The sequence below is a fragment of the Polyodon spathula genome, chromosome 35, assembly GCF_017654505.1.
Source record: "Polyodon spathula isolate WHYD16114869_AA chromosome 35, ASM1765450v1, whole genome shotgun sequence".
Classification (NCBI taxonomy): Eukaryota; Metazoa; Chordata; class Actinopteri; order Acipenseriformes; family Polyodontidae; genus Polyodon; species Polyodon spathula.
The window spans coordinates 2,900,642-2,920,460 of NC_054568.1; the positions used below are offsets into that span (position 1 = coordinate 2,900,642).

The following is a 19,819-nucleotide window of genomic DNA, read 5'->3' on the forward strand; positions in this document are numbered from 1 at the left end:
CTATGATTGGCTACTCTCTTTCTGGCCCTGTCTATCTTTAGCCCTCGTTCTCTAGCTCTCCCTCCATCCCTCCACCCTGTTTTGCTTTTGTTAATCTGTGGCCTTGTTAATACCCGAAGATTAAGAGAGTAAACCCTGCAGACTGCAGCTATTCTCACCCACCTTCTTTGGTTATTTTTAATGGACGTGTTTGTTTGTTTGTGAGGTCATGCTTTAGTTTACCATAACAACTTGATTTCCATATCGTCCTTTAAGATGCTTCCCAGGGGGCTTTAGAAATACATTTGGCAGGGATGGGATTAAAAGATCATCCTTGCAAGAACACGTAAGGCAGGTGGCCAGATTGATTGAAAGTTTTTGGATGGCCATCTGTGTATACGTGGAGCTGAAAGCCTCGCAGTATCAGGGTCAGCTGGGTTTTTAACCCGGGTTGGGTGGTTAGCATTGGTTCTGTAGCCCATGTAGTTCTAGTAGGGAATGAAAGAGTGGACCAGTAAGCTCACAAAAGCACTAACCAATGAGGCAGTAAACTGTGCAATCTCATTAGGGGATACAAAAATTGTAAATATAATCAGGGAGAAAATGATTAAGAAATGGCAAACGGGGTGGGATATCATAAGCAAATGTGAATAATAACATCAATCAAACATTAATCACATGAATCAGAGCAGGGCATTGTGGACTGAACCTTTGTGGGCTCAGAGTGGAGATGTACAGGTTGCTTTTGTGGATCATGTTTGGAAGAGGAGACGTTAAAACATGTTTTTAGACAGAGACAAGAATAATTTGAAACTTGAACCATTTCACACACAGCGACCTTGTATGGGGAAGGATAAAAAAAGTCTTTATATCTCTATATGGGGACATACGGAAGACGTTACTACCTGATAGACCCATATAAAGCAATGGCAGAAATTGAAACACAATTTCAATGCAAAAATGTATTTATTATGCGTCCAAAAACGACTGTTTTCCAGCTATTTTTTAAAAAATATTTAATGCACGAAAGGGTTAAAAAAAAAAAAGGAGGAATTCAGGTTTTAACTTACTATGAAGTATCAGCAAAAAATAGGGCATACTGTGCAATAATAAAATTCATTTGAGAAACTGAAAAATATAATTGGATCTGAAGGTAAGTGACACTAAGCCCGGACATCACTTCACCTGTATCACGATGTAAATTGCATTTGCACCACGAGCATTGTGCAGGACTGGTGACCGTTTTTGTATATTGTGTGTGCAATTAACTGTGTTTATTATTTGGGACTGCAAACCCTTTATTTAGAACAGTGCAGTACACATTGCTGTATATTGCCTGGGATTATTATTTGCAGTCACTTGACTGGGATTATAAATAAACTTCCTTGCTCTTTGGATTCTTCTTGTCCGCCTTTCATCGATCACCACATCACTCCTGCACCTGCACACTGCAAGCCTCTTTGCCACGGATACTATATATATAATTATGCATTATAAAATAGATGCATAGATAGGAAACTTAACATGGCACAGTTATGCATGCAGTGACTGAAGGGGATATATAGATATATCATACTCGATAGAGAGAATTGCCAAGTTGCGTTTCCCTTGACTGATAATTCTCACTAATGTTTGTATCTTTTCCATTTCTAAGGGTGATGTCAACAGGGATAAAAAGCTAAGTGTTTGTATTTGGAAGTAGGTTAAACATGAGGACATTTAAACACTGTTTAAAGAAGAAGAACATTGCTGTTTTCGTTTGTTGTGACACTGCCTCCCTGTCAGTGCCTGAAGATTATTTTTCTGTTTTCTCTTTTTAAAAGCTTTGCCGGTAGCGCTGCTAGGCCTAATTAAACAGTCCTAATTTGTCCACGAGCACTTTATTTTTCAGTCCGTTGGCATGGTACTACTTTTAATATAAAAATGGCATGTTACCACACCAGCCACATAACCTGCATTTCACAGGTCAGACCCACACATCAGCATTAAAATCTGCAGAACTGCAACAGTCAATGTGCAACACGCAAAATAAAACTTGTGTGTCACTGGTCACTGCTTGGGTGATGTAAAAAAAAAACTGAAGTCTGTAATTATGATATGTCCACTCCGTTCATTGATGTGTTCTTAACCAGAGTTGTTGTTTTCCTTTTCTTTTATAGATTCCAAATGTTAATGATTGTATAACATTTACTTGAGGAAGGGGCACACATGATTTTGCAAGACTAGGGGTGGGGATTGTATTGAGCAAGACATCTCTCAAGTAGAATGGCACCTCAAAACGTTCTCCTTTTTCTAGGATTCAGGCTATAAAACTTCCAAGAACAACACAACATTGAATATTATCATTATTTTTCTACACAGCTGAAGAAGGGCGTTTTATTCAAAATCATTTAAATTTAAAACTCTTGCGTACATGCCAAAAAAAAAAAAAACATTTTTGTACGCTGCTGTTGTACCTATATATTTTTACATAGATATGGAATGCACCTAAAATGTTAATAGAATGTAAATTAAATATTTAAATGGAATACAGATATAAAGATACATATATAAATAAAGGGAACAAACATCTGTCCAACCTAGGCTGCCGTACCCCTCCCCCTTTCCCATGTGCCCTTATTTATACTCCCCTCCCCATCTCTCTCTACACCAACCATCCCCACTCTACAACAAAGTGCCTACAGCCTGCTGATTAAAACAGACAGCGGAATAGAGAGAGCGAGACAAGAGAGAGCAGGAGGGATACAGAGAGAGAGAGAGAGAGAGAGAGAGAGAAAGGAGGGTGGGAGGAGAGCCGGTAGCAGCAGCACTCAGAGCTGGCAAGGGACTCCAGTCTGAATGGGCCCAGATGGTGCTGAATGGAGCATGGGCCAGGTTTTAGGGTTCGTCCACTGCAGTACGTATTGATCTTATTGTTACACATTTTGGTCTGTGTGAATAGCCATTCTGTCTTTGTACGTGTGAAGAAAAATATGGGAGGATGAATGGAGCCACCTATATTTGTATCCATCCAGTGTGTGTATGTATGTGTGTATACCTGTACTGTATATATGTAGTAGCTAAGAATATATGTGCATATATTTAAATGTAGTAACTGTATATCTGTAACAGATGATGTATAGTGTTCTATGTTTGTAAGCATGTACACAATGTAGGTGTGTGTTTATGTGTATAACAAAATAGGTTTTTATTTACATATGTATACCTATGTATACATTTAGTACCGGTATGTATCTAACAAAATATGTATAGGTTTCTATGATTGTAAGTATGTACATATTGTGTGGATGCAAGTATACAAATAGCACTAAAAAATACATTTTGCTATTCAATTAGATAAACCGTTTAACAATAAGTCTGTCTCTATATACATCAATACATACTGTACATACGTGCTACATATAGTATATTATGCATTTTCTTCTGTCTTTGTCTTCACATTGACAAAGGTTGCTTGTGGATTTCCTATAGAATATATAGGCCTGTAGCTGTACTTTAGAAGGAATACCCTAATCATCTCTCAAGGTCTGGTCTCAGAACCTGACTGACTCGATACAGTGTGCGTGCGTGTGCGTGCGTGTGTGCGTGGAGAGAGGTAGGTGATATCAGTAAACTACTCAAAGCAGTTTTCTCCAGTCTGTCACATACTCCAGTGCAAAGGGTAACACATACTGTCAATGTTACAATACAACTCAACTTAGGGGTTTAAGAGAATTTAAAGGTGTGGTTGAAAAAATAGGTTAGGCCACTTTTTCAGGAACAGTTCCTTGCTGTATCAAACCCCAAGTCTCCCCTGATATGCCATGTAGTGGCCTGAAACCTAGTTTCCTGAAACCAAGTTCCAAGCCACAGTAGCTCTGTGTTCTCTCAGCTTTATTTTTCATAATTACTAGCCATGCCATCATTAAAATTGTCCCGCTCTGATTGGTTACAGAGGAATCTGGTTCTATATCCACCACGCCTGACTCCACCCCTTCCAGCGCTGAAGGTAAATGAGACCTAATCAGCAAGAGAGCATGTTGTGGTTGTAGATAATTGTTTTAACTACAAAGACTCGCCAGAAGCAGCCTGTGTGTCGGAGGAAGTAAGTGGGACGTGCAACATGGTAAAGATGGTCTCCAGTTTTATTGCTTGCAAATGCGAAGGAAAAAAAAATTACAGAATGTGAATCTTTCCTAGAGGAAAATGTGAGATCTACCAAGTGATAGTAATGCATATAAAATATAAAGATTTACAGGAATTGTTTTGTTAGCTCTGTGTACAACTACATTCTAAACTAATGAACTAAAGAATTTTAGAATTGAGACATACTAAAAAAAAAAAAATCTACTGGAAGCCATAGTAGTAGTACAATATTTCATGTTCAATTTCGAAATGTCACATTTTTTTTTATTTGTTGTCAGTTTTTCGTGATGTAGAAACTACAAAGCGGTATGTAATTTGGCAGGTTTCATTTGACTTTATGAAGCACCATTAGTTACTTCAATAGACGGATGTGAAACTTTTGTCTATAGCTGTACATAAGGTCAAATGTAGCCCAGCTGATCAATCTTTGTCTTGAGGAGAAAAGCATCTCTGTTGATAACAACATGCTTTGCAGCTGTGCTCAGCAAAGTGTTCTCAAGAATGCTCACAAAACTGGTTTAACCTTCGTTGACCATTACAGAGGGGGACAGTAATAAGGTTTACAGCAAATCTACAAAGACTTATTAGTAGTGGAATAGTGCAAGGATGGTGCATCAGCTGAGGATGAGGTCAGCCCAGTGCAGTGCAGAGTAGGAGGGGCCGATCAAGAGATCTACAAGCGCAGTCTAATATAACACTACAGTGGAGTCACATGACTCAATAGCCTGCTCAATACCACAGCACTGCCCACTGAATTGAGCAAGCTGTTAAATCCTCTCCTTGTTTTCCAGGCGGAGATAAGGAGGAGGATTTCCCCGAGCTGCAGACGGCTCAGGACTGGTCAGAGGATGAAGAGGAGGAGGGGGGCGGGGGGGGCAGCTCACTGGTCTGGGGCACCCCTTACCAGAACTCCAGTGAGCTCACCTTCTCCTACATCACCTTCTCAGAACCTGAGGCCGGTCAATCACGACGGGACTCTGTGGGGGCGCGACGGAGGCGGAGTCGTCCGGTTGGACTGAGCAGGACTGACACAGCCGAAACCCTCCTCCTCGACACAACCAGGAGCTCTCCGCTGGGGGAGGACTCCTTTGCGCAGTGGGATCCCGCTTTTTCCTTGGCGGAAGATTCCAAGACTTGGGAACAGGGTTTATCCGAGGACCTTCAGGGCGCTCCCGAGCGGAGTTTGCAATACCATCTCCATTTAGGGGTTTCAGAGCCCTTGGGAGAACTGATGGACAGAATTCCGGATGGACAGATTTCCGAGACGGAGGATGTCCCTCCCGGAAGTTCAGTAATCCCAGGTAAGAGTCCACCGAATCTAGAAAAGTCGAAACACTCCGCAGACATTATGGAGTCTTGATTGGAAGCAATACCGTAACATCTTATCCCTCTTTCTCATCTCATCCCTGGGTAAAACTTGTTGCAGAGTGATTACTAGCTGTATGCCCGCTATAAGAGAGGTGGGTTATCACAAATAAAGTGGAGAAGCACAAGGACTCTGTTTGAAACGTGATCCACTCTTGTTTCTTTATAATATTTACAAACAGGCGGTCTCTGCTGCAGTTGCAAAATGCCAACACCAGGATGCACTAGTGAGGGGTTGCTGTGGCATCGCCCAGGTAGAATGCCAACAATGGTAGACACATGTATCATAACCAATACAAAAACAAAAACTGTGTACTGGAGACGAACACAAAAAAAAAAAAAAAATAAAACCCATAAAACAAAGCAAAGAAATAAAAGTTGGCTAGCAGGAGGCTCCACTAAAAGGAGGGTCTCGCTACAGGAACCTATTATACTGTAGTGGGATCCTAAAAGAACAGGGGGTTGTCACGAGTTCCACAAAATATATTGATTTATTTGCGATATGTACAATGTTTACGACTTTTGGTCCAGCTGTGGCAAGCTCCTCACTCAGTTCAGTCCACCATGTCCAAATGGGCCCCCTTGGTCACAGTGACAAACCAACAAGTGTTCATAGGAAAGTTAGCCCTCCTTTCTCTCGTCTTCTTGTTCCCTCTCATTCTCCAAACACAACTAACACCCATACCTCACACAGCCCCCTATATGCTCCATAAATCGAGCGTTAGCCAACCACTCGTTTGATTGAATAATCAGTTAATCTCCATATTGATGAGGTGGAACCAGGAGCGCCTGTGCTGCTACCCTTACCAAGGTGTCAGCTCCATGTTGGTAAGGGAAGGGAAAGTAACCTCAATAGCAATAGCACCTCCGTCTGGTGGGAGGCCAAACTTCACTCCTGATAATAACCCTCACCTGACGCAGGTCTGTTTTGCAGTTCCTTTCAAAATCACATTTCACCTTGCGGAACTATTATATGTATAATTGTTTTTGCGTTCTGTATCACCCCTTTACATCTTTTTACATTTCAGTTTTGCTTTTGCAGCAACAGCAGAGCTGGAAGTGTTTATAACCTCCAAATGCTGAAAGTAGTAACAATACCCTTTGCCACCGACTGACTCACTGTGTGACCCTGAACAAATCAATTCACCTCCTTGTGCTCTGTCCTGTGGATGAGATGTTAAATCAATGTTCTATTGTAAGTGACTCTGCATATAATGCACAGTTCACAGCCTACCTCTGCAAAGTGCTTTGTGAGTGCAATGAAAGGACTTATATAAAAAAAAAAGGATAAAAGAAAATAACATTCTTATCTGGATTACAGAGCACAGTGGCAAGAAGGCTTAAAGGGGAAGGATGCTTTTTTTCCATTACAGCTAAACTACGTTTCATAAATGTAAACAAACCAGGCTTTCAACACTTTGCTTTTTTTTCTGAAATTCAGTATCTAGGAGACAAGGGATGATTAAAATATGGTCCTAAATGGATTTAAAATAACAGCTAGTATTCTGAATTTGATCAATATTAGAGATCAGGCTCATTTATGTATTCTCTTATGTTACCAGATAGCTGATGACTTTGTCTAATGGAGGTATCATAGTTTCATTGTCTTCAGGAAGTAATCGATATCTGTGAGTTCAATCATTAAAAGAAAGGCAAACCCCAAGAGCTTTTTATCAGATTGGATGCTGGCTCTGAAGACGCTCAGCAGGTTGGCAATCTTTTGCTTCAGGCCTCATTTTAATGTTACTTAACACAATATATTCAAAGGAGCGATTTAACAAGGTTTTAAATCTTATTAGCATAATCTATAAAACACTATTTAAACATTTAGAAAGACTTCTACGGTTGTCTAAATGTTTGTCATTTCATTTGACAAGATTCTTTCAGTATTACAAAATTTGTAGGTTATCGATTTGCCCACTGTAAAAGGCTCTGGGAACACCAGTAACTCCAGTTTACATCGAATAAGCATCACAAAGGGAATGGACTCGCACATTTAAGATTTAGGCATCTGTTTGGTTATTGTTGTTAGTCTACAAATGAGTGCCCTGGGCTTCCATTGAATTGGATGCAGGTTCACGTTTGACTTGGGAACATGCTGCCGTTATTTATGTCTTTATTTTAAAGCAGTTTATTTTGCTTTTTTTATTTCAATTTCTTTTTCGAATAAAAAAGGTGATTTTGTGTTGGTTTGGAATCAGGGATTCATTGGGTTAACAACGTCTCCTCCGTCTGTTTGCAGAGTCGCTGCAGTCCGGCGCTGACCCCTGTGTGACCTCCGATACCACCACGCTGCCAGGGGCGGGGCATCAGGACATCACCTCGCACTCCATTGGTCTGGACACTCAGGAAGAGCAAATCAGTGAGCAGTGGCACACAACGTTAACCCAATCAGAGAGCCCCGAAGGAGGAATGCTCCTATCAGGTGAGATCTCACAACCCTGTAACACATACGCACTGTCTGGCCACCTGATTCAGACCTGGTTGGGCTCCCATTTGTCTTGATCACACAACGAGGTATAGACCCCACAAGGTGTTGTAAGATGTAAAGAGAACTCTATTCAGACATTATATATTTCACACAATTAGATGGAAAGAGGATTGTGATGTTGAAAGTTAATCTCAAACATGCTCAGTTGAGGCTGAGGAGCAAAGTCTTTCTTGGAATGCTACAGAGCAAACCATAAACTTTGGAATAATATATGTAAGCATGGTAAAGTTAAAAGCAGTTGTGTAGACATAATTGAGATTCATCTTTTTAACATTAAAAGTATACAAAGTGTTTGCTCGAGTATAGCTTGTTACAGTATATGGTAATTAAGTCTTTCATCCAAAAACACTCAAACTATTGGTCAAGAAGATACAAGTTTTGGCTAGTGTCTCCACCAGTGTAAGGGGTTATATCTTGGCTTTTTGTCTCCCTGCATTCATTTGCGTCGATATTCATTTCTACACAGACAACAGACATAACTCCTAGGTGTTTAACAAGCTACACACAGGGCATGCTTTAGGGTTTGCGTGGGCGTTGCCAGGGTTTTGGGAGGATACGCAGACAGACAAGACGTGAATTCAAAATGAAAGATGGAAATTATTTTTTTGAAATAGCCAGGAGGTGATAACAAACCCAGATTTCTTTGAAAGAGGAAATGGAGTCTTCAGGAGTTCGTTTCTCTTCCCTGTCAACTCAAGCTTTCTGTTCCTCTTGCTGAACACAGTGGATATAGGCCACTGGATCTGCTGCTAAGGTCAGAATCCTTAACATTCTGTCTGCATTAACCTCCGGGGTCAATCTACCTTTGAAATTCTGACATGTTCCTCATCCGTTTTGCAGTAGACTGTTTGGCTTGCCAGACTTTATTTTCCCAGCTGTGGTGAAGCCAGTTTATTATGCATCCACTGTAAACCCTCTCTAGAAACACACGCAGACACACACACACGTGCACAGACACACTCACTCACTCACTCGAATTACTACACATTATTTCCAGGAAGCACTATCCGAGACCCTCTTGGGACCTGAGGCCTAGTATTGATCTACAGGGCTGCAGCCTGAGTGCAGTGCTCTTCCTGGTCTCCATGACGATGGCTCCCCTGGGCCTGGGGAATGGGAGGTAATTAAGAGCAGCAGATACAGCCCGTCTGCAGCTCTCCCAGCGTCAGCACTTTACTAGAAATTTAACAAGGCAGCTGAGCTCAAACCTTGCTGAAGGCACTGAGGGAAGAATCTAGAGAAGGCTCAGGCCATACTGACAGCTCTAATAACAAAGGCCATACCGACAGCTCTAATAACAAATGCATTGCTAAAGAAACTGAATTTTATAGATCTTTCCCAAAGTAGGGTTCTGGTAAATGTTTAATTCACAAATGTCCCATTGTAATTGAATTTTAGTAATGCATTAACACAGCTTTACTTTTTTATATTGGGAGACCATTATAACATCCCTCAGAACCATTTGTAGACAACAGCATTACCAGTAATGGCAACACAATGGATTTTGAACAAATATTGCACACTGCTCCTGATACAACCAATCTTGACCACACACCCACTCTTTCTGAACAGCTCATTTGTAGATCACAAAAGAGTTGACATTTGTCTTATCCAAAATACCTAGATATTTATATATCAAGCTATCCGAGTAAAGTAAAACACGGACTGTTTCATATTTTTATTTTCTTCAAACTATTTTTTGTTCTGTCATTCTAAATGCATTTTTTTGTTTTGTTTTGTTTTTGTTTTGTTTCTCTCATCTGTTGAACCACTTGCTCCCCCTTGTGAGGAAAATAAATCACTGCATTGCTGTAGCCTGATATGCATTCCTATTTATAATACTGACAAGGGGAGGCGTTGATAGCAAGTCTTGTATTCTATCCTATGACGTGCAAGAGCTTACAGCTTGTGAGTGGGTTTAACAGCCTTATAAAGGACAACCAAAAACCCACCCACTCCAGGAAAAGGTCAACAGCAGGTGTGGCCCTTCCAGTGATTGGTCAGTTATAATTAGGCCCGCTGGCTTTTTTTTCTGCTGACCAGGCTGGGTGGCCAAAAAAAGCACACAAGGTTTTGAACGTTAGGCTGTGAGGGAGCAGAAGGGACTGACCAGCCAAAATGGCAAGCAAAGGTGAGTCTTTATGTTGTTGCTGTTGTTTTGTGACCCTAATTCGGGAAACAAATTTATATTTATTTTTAAGAATAACAAATGTACCCAGAATCCACTTTTGAAATACAGGTGCCTGAATACAAAAATACCCTTTAAGATACCTATAATATCCTTCTATATAGGGTTAATTATTATTTTAATGTTGGGCTCATATAGTAAAAACTATGAGCCCTATGGTTCCTACAGAATTCCCCATTCTGAAATCATATATGATTAATTTGGTACACAGGATTCCTATCCTATCTAAGAGAATGCTGTTAGGATATTGAAGGGGTGTCTTGTCTAGCGTTTCCTAGATGAAACTGGGTGTTATTAATTATGCTATTAACAATCATAGAATATGATTAGAAATAAAATGAATATTATTATACACTTTTGCCATTGTTTTTTCTTGCTATTGTATTTACTCAGTTATAACCGATACAGTCTTTTCAGGTCTGTCTGTCTTTATCTGTCTCTGCTAGTCTAGAATTGTGTTAATCTCCCTTGTGATTATGCACTGTGGTAAATATCCTTGTCCACCCTGCTCTTCAGAATGCCTTTTCATGGTTTCTCTATGAATTACTACACTGCACAATGCTCACACTACACTAGATATATTTTTTAAAGGATTATTTACTGCTGTTGCTTCTCTATCTACTGTGTAGGTGTTGTCAATAATGTCCTGGTGTTGTAGTTGTTTTTGTCAAATTGTTTTTGCGCGAGGAATCGTGTTCGATTTCCTTGACTTCTAATGGCAATTTAGTGGTAGTTTAAATGTCGCCTTTGACTACGTTTACAATGAAAATAGGGGTCTCACTAAACACACTATGATTGCCACGCTGTTATTCCTGAAATACAAACCTCACGGTTCTGTCCTTTTTTTTTTATTTTGACAAGGGCTACAACAAACTAGTGGGGATCATTTTGATGGCAAAAAAGGAGGGGCTGTGCTAATATTTCTTTTACCACCCATCATAAGAACGTACCAATAATTAAACGTGCATTGCATTCAAAAAGTATACTGTAGGGATTTGGAAGGGATGCCCTGTGCGGAAAACCCTATGAGGACTGAACAACAGCCTTCCTCATCGCATTTATCTCGACAACGGGACCCTGAGTAGGTGGGGACGGCAGAGTTGAAAGGTCACGTTGTCACATGATTTGAATTGACTGAAGAAGGATGTTCAGTCCGGGCACTTCGAATTCTCCAGACAAGCTCAAAACATCTCAAAACCAGGTGAAGGCGGATTTAAAGCAAGAGCTAAAGTGTGTGCAACATATCTCGCTGCATTCCTGTCAGCTGGGCTGGTCCTCCCCATACGGGGATAATAAGTTCTGAACGATTTGGCCTGGTGATCCATAACTCAAGAAGGCATTGAGAACCTTATGAAAGGTCATGTGTTTCTGCTGGGTATGTCAAGCCTTGGCTAGTAATGAGTTCTGTGGTAGGAAGCGCTGTAATGTGAGACTGGAGCTGAGGAGAGAGAGTGGGAGTGAGATGTTAGTGCAGCTGGATAGGGGGGAAGGAACAGGTCGTCTGTCTGGGTACCCTCTCCAAACTTGCTTCCGCTCCCTCTCTCTCGCTAAAGTTCTGGCTAAACTTAATGCATTCCTCATCGTCTTACCCAGAATCCTTTTGGACAAACCGGGTGCCCTACAGTAGCATTTGATATTTCCCTGGGAGCCTTTCCTCCTGCATAGCACAAGTTTTTATTTTATTTTATTTTTTGATTCAAAGGGTAAAATGGTTCAAGTGTCCACTCAAGGGGCTCCTGGCTGGGCCTAGTGTGGAAAGACACTGCAGATATTTTAAGTTTGAAATCTTGCAGGCCCGCAGACTTTGACATCCTGAGTTTCAAACAAAGAAATAACGCTTCATTCCTGTGAAGCATTCAACCGCTTCAGACTGACGTGGTTTGAGTTTTATATGTGTGTGTTGTATATATATCTATACTCTATATTATATATATATATATCTTATATATATTATTAATATATTATATTATATATGATTACAAAGTGATTTGTAGCTAACAAAATAAATGGCCCTACTCACTGTACAGTTTTCAAATGTGTAGAATTGAAAGAAGTCTGTTTTGAAAAACAGGCACGCCCCCAGAAGTCTTTCAAACGGTATGCAAAACTGAACCACACCCGCATCTCCATTCATTCCAGTAACGACTCTGCATCAACATGCTGTAAAGTGTTGCAGCCAGTCAGAGTGCTGCATTTCTGTTCTTTTCTGAGTTTCATAGCACTTACTCTGTCGCATTAGAAAACTGCAATCAAATTGCAACAACGTTTCCCTTTCTATAAATGAAGAAACACAGCGCACTGCCACTGAGACAGAAATGCTGCGACCACCAAATAGTCCACAAGAACAATAAAAGGCACGGATAAACCTATTGAAATTGACTTAAACTAGGGGAAAACTAATTCACAAATCTATTATGCTGCAAGCAAACCGACAACTGTCTTTTACCTAGTGTAGTACCAGATGTCCTGTTTTAAAATGAACAGAGATCTTCATGATATCCTGTTTCTTTAAAAAATGCCCATTTCAGATCTGCATAGTGAATGGAAGTAATTTATTAGCTGAAACCAATTTAAAAGCAGGTAAACTTGATTTTAAAATGATTTCCACTGCCACCGTTTTACCTGCTTGTGATGTTACAGAACAAATTTGATTGGCTGTAGGTAGGCACAGGTAACAGATGCTGCCTCACCTATACACCTGGACTCTACTTATGATTGGGTGCACTGACTAACTGCAGCCAATCAGATTGTAAACCAAATATAGCACAGAGAAAAGGACGATGGGGCATAAATTGAAGCTAGGACAGAAAGTAGGAATTGCTTTTTTTTTTTTTTTTTTACAGAGGGGTAGAAATGCATAGCATATTCCATGAGGTGAAGTAGGAACATCAGAACCCTCAAGTTAAAAAAAAAAAACGGATTCTGCCCTATTAAATGCTCCTAGTAGGGGTAAGATGGGACTAGCCTTAACCGACTCTCTTTCTCATTCCTAACTTTTCTTGTGTTGGTGGTTTTCTCTCCTTGAACCTCCTTGTCCCTCTCCTGTTCTTTTTCTCTCCCAGTGGTCTCGGACCTCATCTACTGGAAGGACTCCAAGCAGACAGGAGCTGTGTTCACCGGCCTGGTGGTGGTGCTCATCTCCCTGTCTCAGCTCAGCATCATCAGTGTCATCTCCAACTTGGCCTTCCTCCTCATGTGTGTCACTCTGGGTATGCGGCTCTACACCAAGATCTTGCAGGTCTTGAACAAGTCTGACGGAACCAGCCCCTTCCAGTGAGTCCCTTCCCCAGCTCAGAGCAGCTTCCCACAGCAAAACGCACAGCAGTTACGCTGTCTATACAAAGTCTTTACATTGCTTTCACTTTGCTTTGGTGAGCTTTACCACACTGTGCTATTCCTTGCAGTTCAGTGCTTCTTTGAATGCAATTTCAAAAGTAATTTTCAATGTATCGTCCTGTGCTATACATGTACAGCACTATTAAAAACAATGCACTTTATTTGCATGTGTAAAATCGAGTTTGATATTTCTAAAACGATGCTGGACTATTTTGGTTACATAAACAGTAAAGCAGTTTAAATACAGCTTTGTAAATATTATTCATTAAAACAGACTTTGGAAAAATGTTCTGTAAATAACTCACAGGTTAAAGCTTTGTGAATAGGGCCTTCACTTAAAAACTGTAAATCAACCTACTTACATGTACAGTAAACCTTCAGCTTATATTCATATCTTTCTTTAATAAGTGATGTTACTGGATCCTATTGCATTGTGTCTGGGACATTTCAATATGGTGCTAATAATAATAAACATTACATTAAGTAGTATTTGACGACTGTAGTACTATTTAGTATCAAAGACAATTGAAATTGTATCGTAATGTGAAATGCGTCTGTTTGTTCTGAAGTGTTTAAAGCGTGCGTGTGTGTGTGTGTAGGAAATACCTGGATATGGATATCAGCCTTGCTGAGGAACAGACTCAGCACTATGTCGACAGGGTCATTTCAATGGGCACCACTGCCGCCATTGAGCTGAGGAGACTCACACTTGTTCAGGACTTTATTGACTCCTTGAAGGTAGGAGAATCCATCTCTCTCTGTCGGTCTTATCCTCCCCTCTGCACACCCTTCCCTCGCTCCCTCTATCAATCTCTCTTCTGCACTCCTTCCTCCTCCTTCTCTCTGCTCACTCTCCCCCGCCTCTCATGTTACATCTTGTTGGTGAAATATGGGCCCATTCTGTCTTGCATATTTCCTTCAGATCAGACAGATTGGCTGCAGATTTTTTCAGATCAGTCCAAAGCATTTCTATCGGATTGAGATCTGCAAATTGCGACATTCCAAAACTTTGTTTTCTTCAAGAATTCCAGAGTTGACTTAGCTGTATGCTTTGGGTCATTGTAGTCTTGGAGTCTGCCAATCAGCGAATCTTGAATGATCATATATTAAATATATGGTGCCAACACTTGTCTGTGATTGTATACAAAGCAGTTCAGAATCCACGCAGTAGAGACTGTGAGTAATGAAGAACTGTAGGCATCCAGCCTCTTTAAACCCTGACAAGCTTCTGCTGGCCAAACAATGTGTCAGAGCTCTTTCCTTTGCATATCATCCGCCACGTACCCTCCAGTTTTTGTGATGCAGCTGTTTTAATAAGCAGCTAAAAATATATTAGATTAGATCATCTGCAGATATTTGTCATTCTCTCTCTCTCTCCCTTCCTCCCCCTCTCCCTCTCTCCCAGTTGTCCAAGGTGGAGTATACTGTGAGTTAACCCTGTGTGTGTGTGTTCTCAGTTTGCAGTGCTGATGTATATGCTGACCTACATTGGAGCGGTGTTCAATGCCCTTACTCTCCTCATTATAGGTAAGATCCTCTATTCTCACCACCACAATGACTGGAGACAGCCGAGATTCACAATTGATTTGAATTACCTGTATCTCAAATTGAAAAGCGTATGACCGCTTTTAATACTCAAGGGTCCTGTTGGGACGTGTCTCTCTTGTATTCCAGCTGTGATCTCTGCTTTCTGTCTGCCGCTGCTTTACAGACAACACCAGGTAAAGTCCTCTAATCAACCCACAAGGGTTATGAACGCGAGAAGAGGAATGTAGTCTTTTTTTCTAAAAGCCGATCTCAAGATGTAAAGTCAGCTCTTAAAGGATCTGAATAATCCAGCAGGATATAAGTGTACTGTATCTATATCCTAGAACAATAGATAATTTAACTGAGTCCATAAACCCATTTCTTATGTTCTTATGTGGGTCTGTTATCTGTAATGGCTCATAGTATAGTCTACTATCAGACTATTCCTTTAAAACATTAGCCATTTTTATAACCTATAATACAGAAGTGCATATCAACCCAGCCCCTACTATCATCCATCTATCAAATCAGATCTGATAGCTTTGTTTTTTTTTGGTTACAGGCACAGATTGACCAGTATGTTGAGCAGGTCAGAGCACATATCAGTGACATCCGAGCAAAGTGAGTACACAGCGCCCTCTGGTGGCGTTCAGGAGAATAGAGACGTAGGAATAGATACTTTGCATTGATATAAACTGTAAATGCGCATCAGGGTTTGATTAAGATATAAGGCTGGATTCTCAAAGCGATTTACTTTAAATGAGGAGAACAGAAAAAAAAAAAAACTCTTTGTTACATATATGCTTATTTTATCCAGCGCTGAACTCTAGTGAATGGTGCAAGGCATCTGGACTTTATTAATACTACTAAACCTGAACTCCTTCACTGAAATATAGTAATATTAATATGTAAACCACTGCATCTGTATTAATACATAGTGGAGCCACTGTTAATATCCGAGCTATCCAGCCTTTTTGGCTAAAATAGCCATACCGATTATCAGGGACTCTTATAGAGCCATGGTTAAAAAAATATCCCCATTGAAAATAAAGTTAGTCGCTAAACAGTAATTACAGATAAGGCCAGCAGTTTTGCACCCCCCTATAGAATTAACTAATTTTGCTTCATAAAGTTGACTGAAACCTGCTGAATAATGTTACGCTGACATATTAATTAACAAACTGCTTTGTAGTTTTCCATATACTTGACCAATTGAAAAACTGAAAATCTAACATGAAATGCTGTGTTACTATTATAATTGTGTCTGTGTTAGTGTTTTGTCCGTTTTGCTTTATGTATTTGTTTAAGAGCGCAATAGCGTTTTGAACTCTAGCTTCTGTGTCTGAGTGTCACCCTTCCTGGTCAAAACAGCCTTGCCCTTGCCATGGGCCCAATAGAGAGATCCATTGGATAATTCAAATAAACCATCGATCATATTGGAAATGTAGTTAGGATTTCCTGGAATTAGATCCATGTTTTTTTTTTTTTTTTTTTTTTTTTTTTTTTTTAAATTATTATTGTTTAAATTTTCACTAATCTGTTTGAATATCCTTATTTTCCAGGATCCAGGCAAAAATTCCAAGTGCCAAACCCAAGGAAGAGTGAGTCAGGGTCCCCCGGAAAACTCCAGAACACGCAAAGTCCTCATTGTCAATTTTATATAACGTATAGAAATCTATTTCTGATGTCTGTCTTACCCGTTGGGCTTCAGGGAGAGAGGAATGACAAACAGCAAAGACTCATACAAAACTTGAATCCTTTAAAAAGACATTGGGTGATCTTGCTTAATAATGTTCCCAAGACATTCTAAACAAAAATGAAAAACAGCAAAATATTAGTCAAATCAATAAAACTGCACAGAACACATCTGAATAATATTCCCTAATCACTTTGAAAACCTACACATGCATACAAGTTTTCAAACATATTGTTCGGTGCATCGTCATGACATTTAATATAATGCTACAAAATGGTATTATTTAATAGACCTAAGGTCTAAAAATAGGTATTTCATGATTAAACATAGTATGTATTCAAGCAGAAAAAAAACAAACATGTGAACTGTCCTTTTCTTGTACTAGGCAGAGCGCTCTTTAGCAGAAATATTTCCCATCTTTGATGCAGCTGGTTGAATGGTTGAAGACATTTTAAAGAAATCGTGCAGATCTATGCAAACTAAACTGGCTGCCGGGTTCCGAAATGCAGTGTAACAGGTCTAATCTGTGATAAGCATGAATAAATACAGCCTTGCCCGTGTTTTCATTAATAAAATATTGTTTGATAATCCTGAAAAACTCCTGATTTTGAAAAACAGTTGTATAAATAATCTAACTTACATTTAAAGAAAACAACTTCAAATACCACCCAATGTCTCTTGAAATATAAACCCTGCCTCCAGGTATAAACCCCGCCCCCTGGTATAAACCCCTCCTCTATACAAAATACCCCTCTCCAATCTCCACCCAGTGACTACTCATTCTTCTTCCATACAATCACCCCACTAAACGAACCGAATTTATGAATGCGTTTATTTATTTATTTATTTATTTATTAGGTTTGAAAACCCTGGTGGAATCTTGCTTCTTACCCCTCATTGTATACCACTGCATACTTCTTCTCTCTCATTCCAGAGAAATTGGTGATGATAAGGATAAATATGGTCAAAGATTCAGCAGCAAAACCAATTCTAGACTCTCTCTGTGTTTAAAAAAAAAAAAAAAAAAAAAAACCTACCGTCTGTCTTTACTTACAGTAATTCCCATCCGAATCAAATAGATTGAACCTAAGTGTATTTCCCGCGTAAAACCAATGCCCCAAGGTTCACAGCAATGGCAACGCTATGGATTTGGATCCTGTGTTGCCCACTGGATTAGCAGAAGTGTGTATTGTGTGGCCATACCATTCATTTCATTGGTATTTCAAAGTATGAGCCCACTATGGTGTTTTACCAATAGCAGGTTCAACCCTTTGTATAGTCTTTTATGCTGTTGCCATTGAAGTGGCCCCAATGGATAACGACTCTCTACGGAAGCTGTTTCATGTGCCTCCTCGCCAGTGTAAAATATTGGATTGTTTCAGCTTCGGCTTGTAACGCTGCTGAAAGTCTTAATAGAGGATTCAGATCCAAATGCCGTTCTTTTTGTATTGTTAGCAAGTAAAGGATTACTCTTCAACAACTTGCAATAAAAGTAGCCAAAAGAACACTGTCTGTGATGTTTGGGGTTTTTTTTTTGGTTTTGTTTTTTGGGGGGGGGGGTTTTGTAGGGCTGTGTTAGTGTTGAGTGATAAATGAGTGCTGTGTACGCAGGAGACATTGAAAAATGTATTTTAGTAATTCTAAGTGTCACATAGGCTGACGAAGGCAATAACTGAACTATTTGTCTACTTGCTTTATCCCAAACTTGTTCTTTTTTTTTTTTTAAACTGTAATACATAACTGTAACGTTTTTGGGGAAGTTACTTTTGAAAATGAATCTATTACAGTTGTAACTTATTTGAAATTAAAATTAACTAGCTGCAGTAATTTATTACTTTGAGAAAATGTAACTAGTTACAAATAGTTACTTCTCAGGTACAGCTGACATTTTACAGAGCACCTTTAGGGCACAAACTAATGCACACTTGCCTTTAGGCAAATGCTCTACAGTTCATTAGCATTGTACAAACAAAAATCACACTCTATGCTTGTTTCACATTTCAGATGGTGCGAAGTTCAAACATAGGCTTTTAAAAATCAAAGGATGTTCAAATCAATAGTGGTGCTACTAATATAGCCTTCAGATCAACAACAGTGCTGTGATAGGTAGGCATATCAAAGAAGAGCCCTTTTTCATTGTGTGCCTTTATCTAGTGTTGATAATCAGAATCAAATACTCAATAAGGATCTTACAGTGTGTGCTAAAGAGAATCGATTTTCACAAGACAATAGGGGCACGGTTCAGGCAAACAAACCCTAGCAAAGTCTCCCTCCACTTAATGTAAATGAGGCTGCTTTTTTCCAGGCTGAGAAACTGACTTTACATTTTCTATTTTGCTGTTGATGATTGAGTCTTTGAGAGGTGACTCCATACCGCCTCCAATGTGTTTGTATGTCTGTTGTTATCTGTCTCTGTCTGCTGTGGCTATTTGTACAGCTAGAGGACAAAGCCTTTATGTAATACAAGGATAAAAGATTCTAAACCTTTGCTATAACTCTGTCAAGGGAGGTTGGATTTTATTTTTCATTTTTGTCGTGGGAGTAATGTTTAACAGACCCGGGTCATCAATAACATTGTCTCTCTCCTCACACGCTCAAAGAATGCCTAGTTATTGATTAAATATACAATGGCACATCAAAGTATTTAGACAGCAACAGTATATAATAAATTTTGGAGTTTTTATTTCATTTTTTATTACTGTTAGTAAACACATTGCTAAACACAAACTTAACATAAACAAGCTCGGGGAAGCTACAACTTATTTTGCTGTAAAAGTGTTTTCTAAACCAGCTAGAAATTCAAATTATAGGCTACAGACAGAGACAACAAGAAGAATGTCGATATCAAGCTTTTTTTCAGAGGGAAGTGGTTATCCAGATGAATGGAAAAATAAAAATGGTGGCATATGGCTATAAATGTCATATAAATAATTTGACTTCTTATTTTTTTCAGTGGTGTATTAATGTGCAACAAAAATACAGAATATTGCAGCTACAAATGTTATAACGCTCTAGAAATTTCCAACAACCCCTTGACGACCTTAAAGCCTTGTTATATACAATTGGATGCATACTATTCCTTTTGTAATATTCAGCATGAAACCACAGTAAG

At 39.5% G+C, this 19,819-nt stretch overlaps 1 protein-coding gene across 1 annotated transcript; it reads left to right on the forward strand.

Moving 5' to 3' along the window:
* Window positions 1–2,665: 2,665 nt before the first annotated feature.
* Window positions 2,666–18,212, forward strand: LOC121303918 (reticulon-3-like). The gene is made up of 10 exons (XM_041234781.1): window positions 2,666–2,875; window positions 3,914–3,967; window positions 4,896–5,405; window positions 7,712–7,894; window positions 13,211–13,421; window positions 14,084–14,222; window positions 14,942–15,011; window positions 15,159–15,205; window positions 15,574–15,632; window positions 16,574–18,212. The coding sequence occupies exons 1-10, from the start codon at window positions 2,818–2,820 to the stop codon at window positions 16,614–16,616; spliced, it is 1,374 nt and encodes a 457-aa protein (XP_041090715.1). The 5' UTR covers window positions 2,666–2,817; the 3' UTR covers window positions 16,617–18,212.
* The last annotated feature ends 1,607 nt before the right edge of the window (window positions 18,213–19,819 follow it).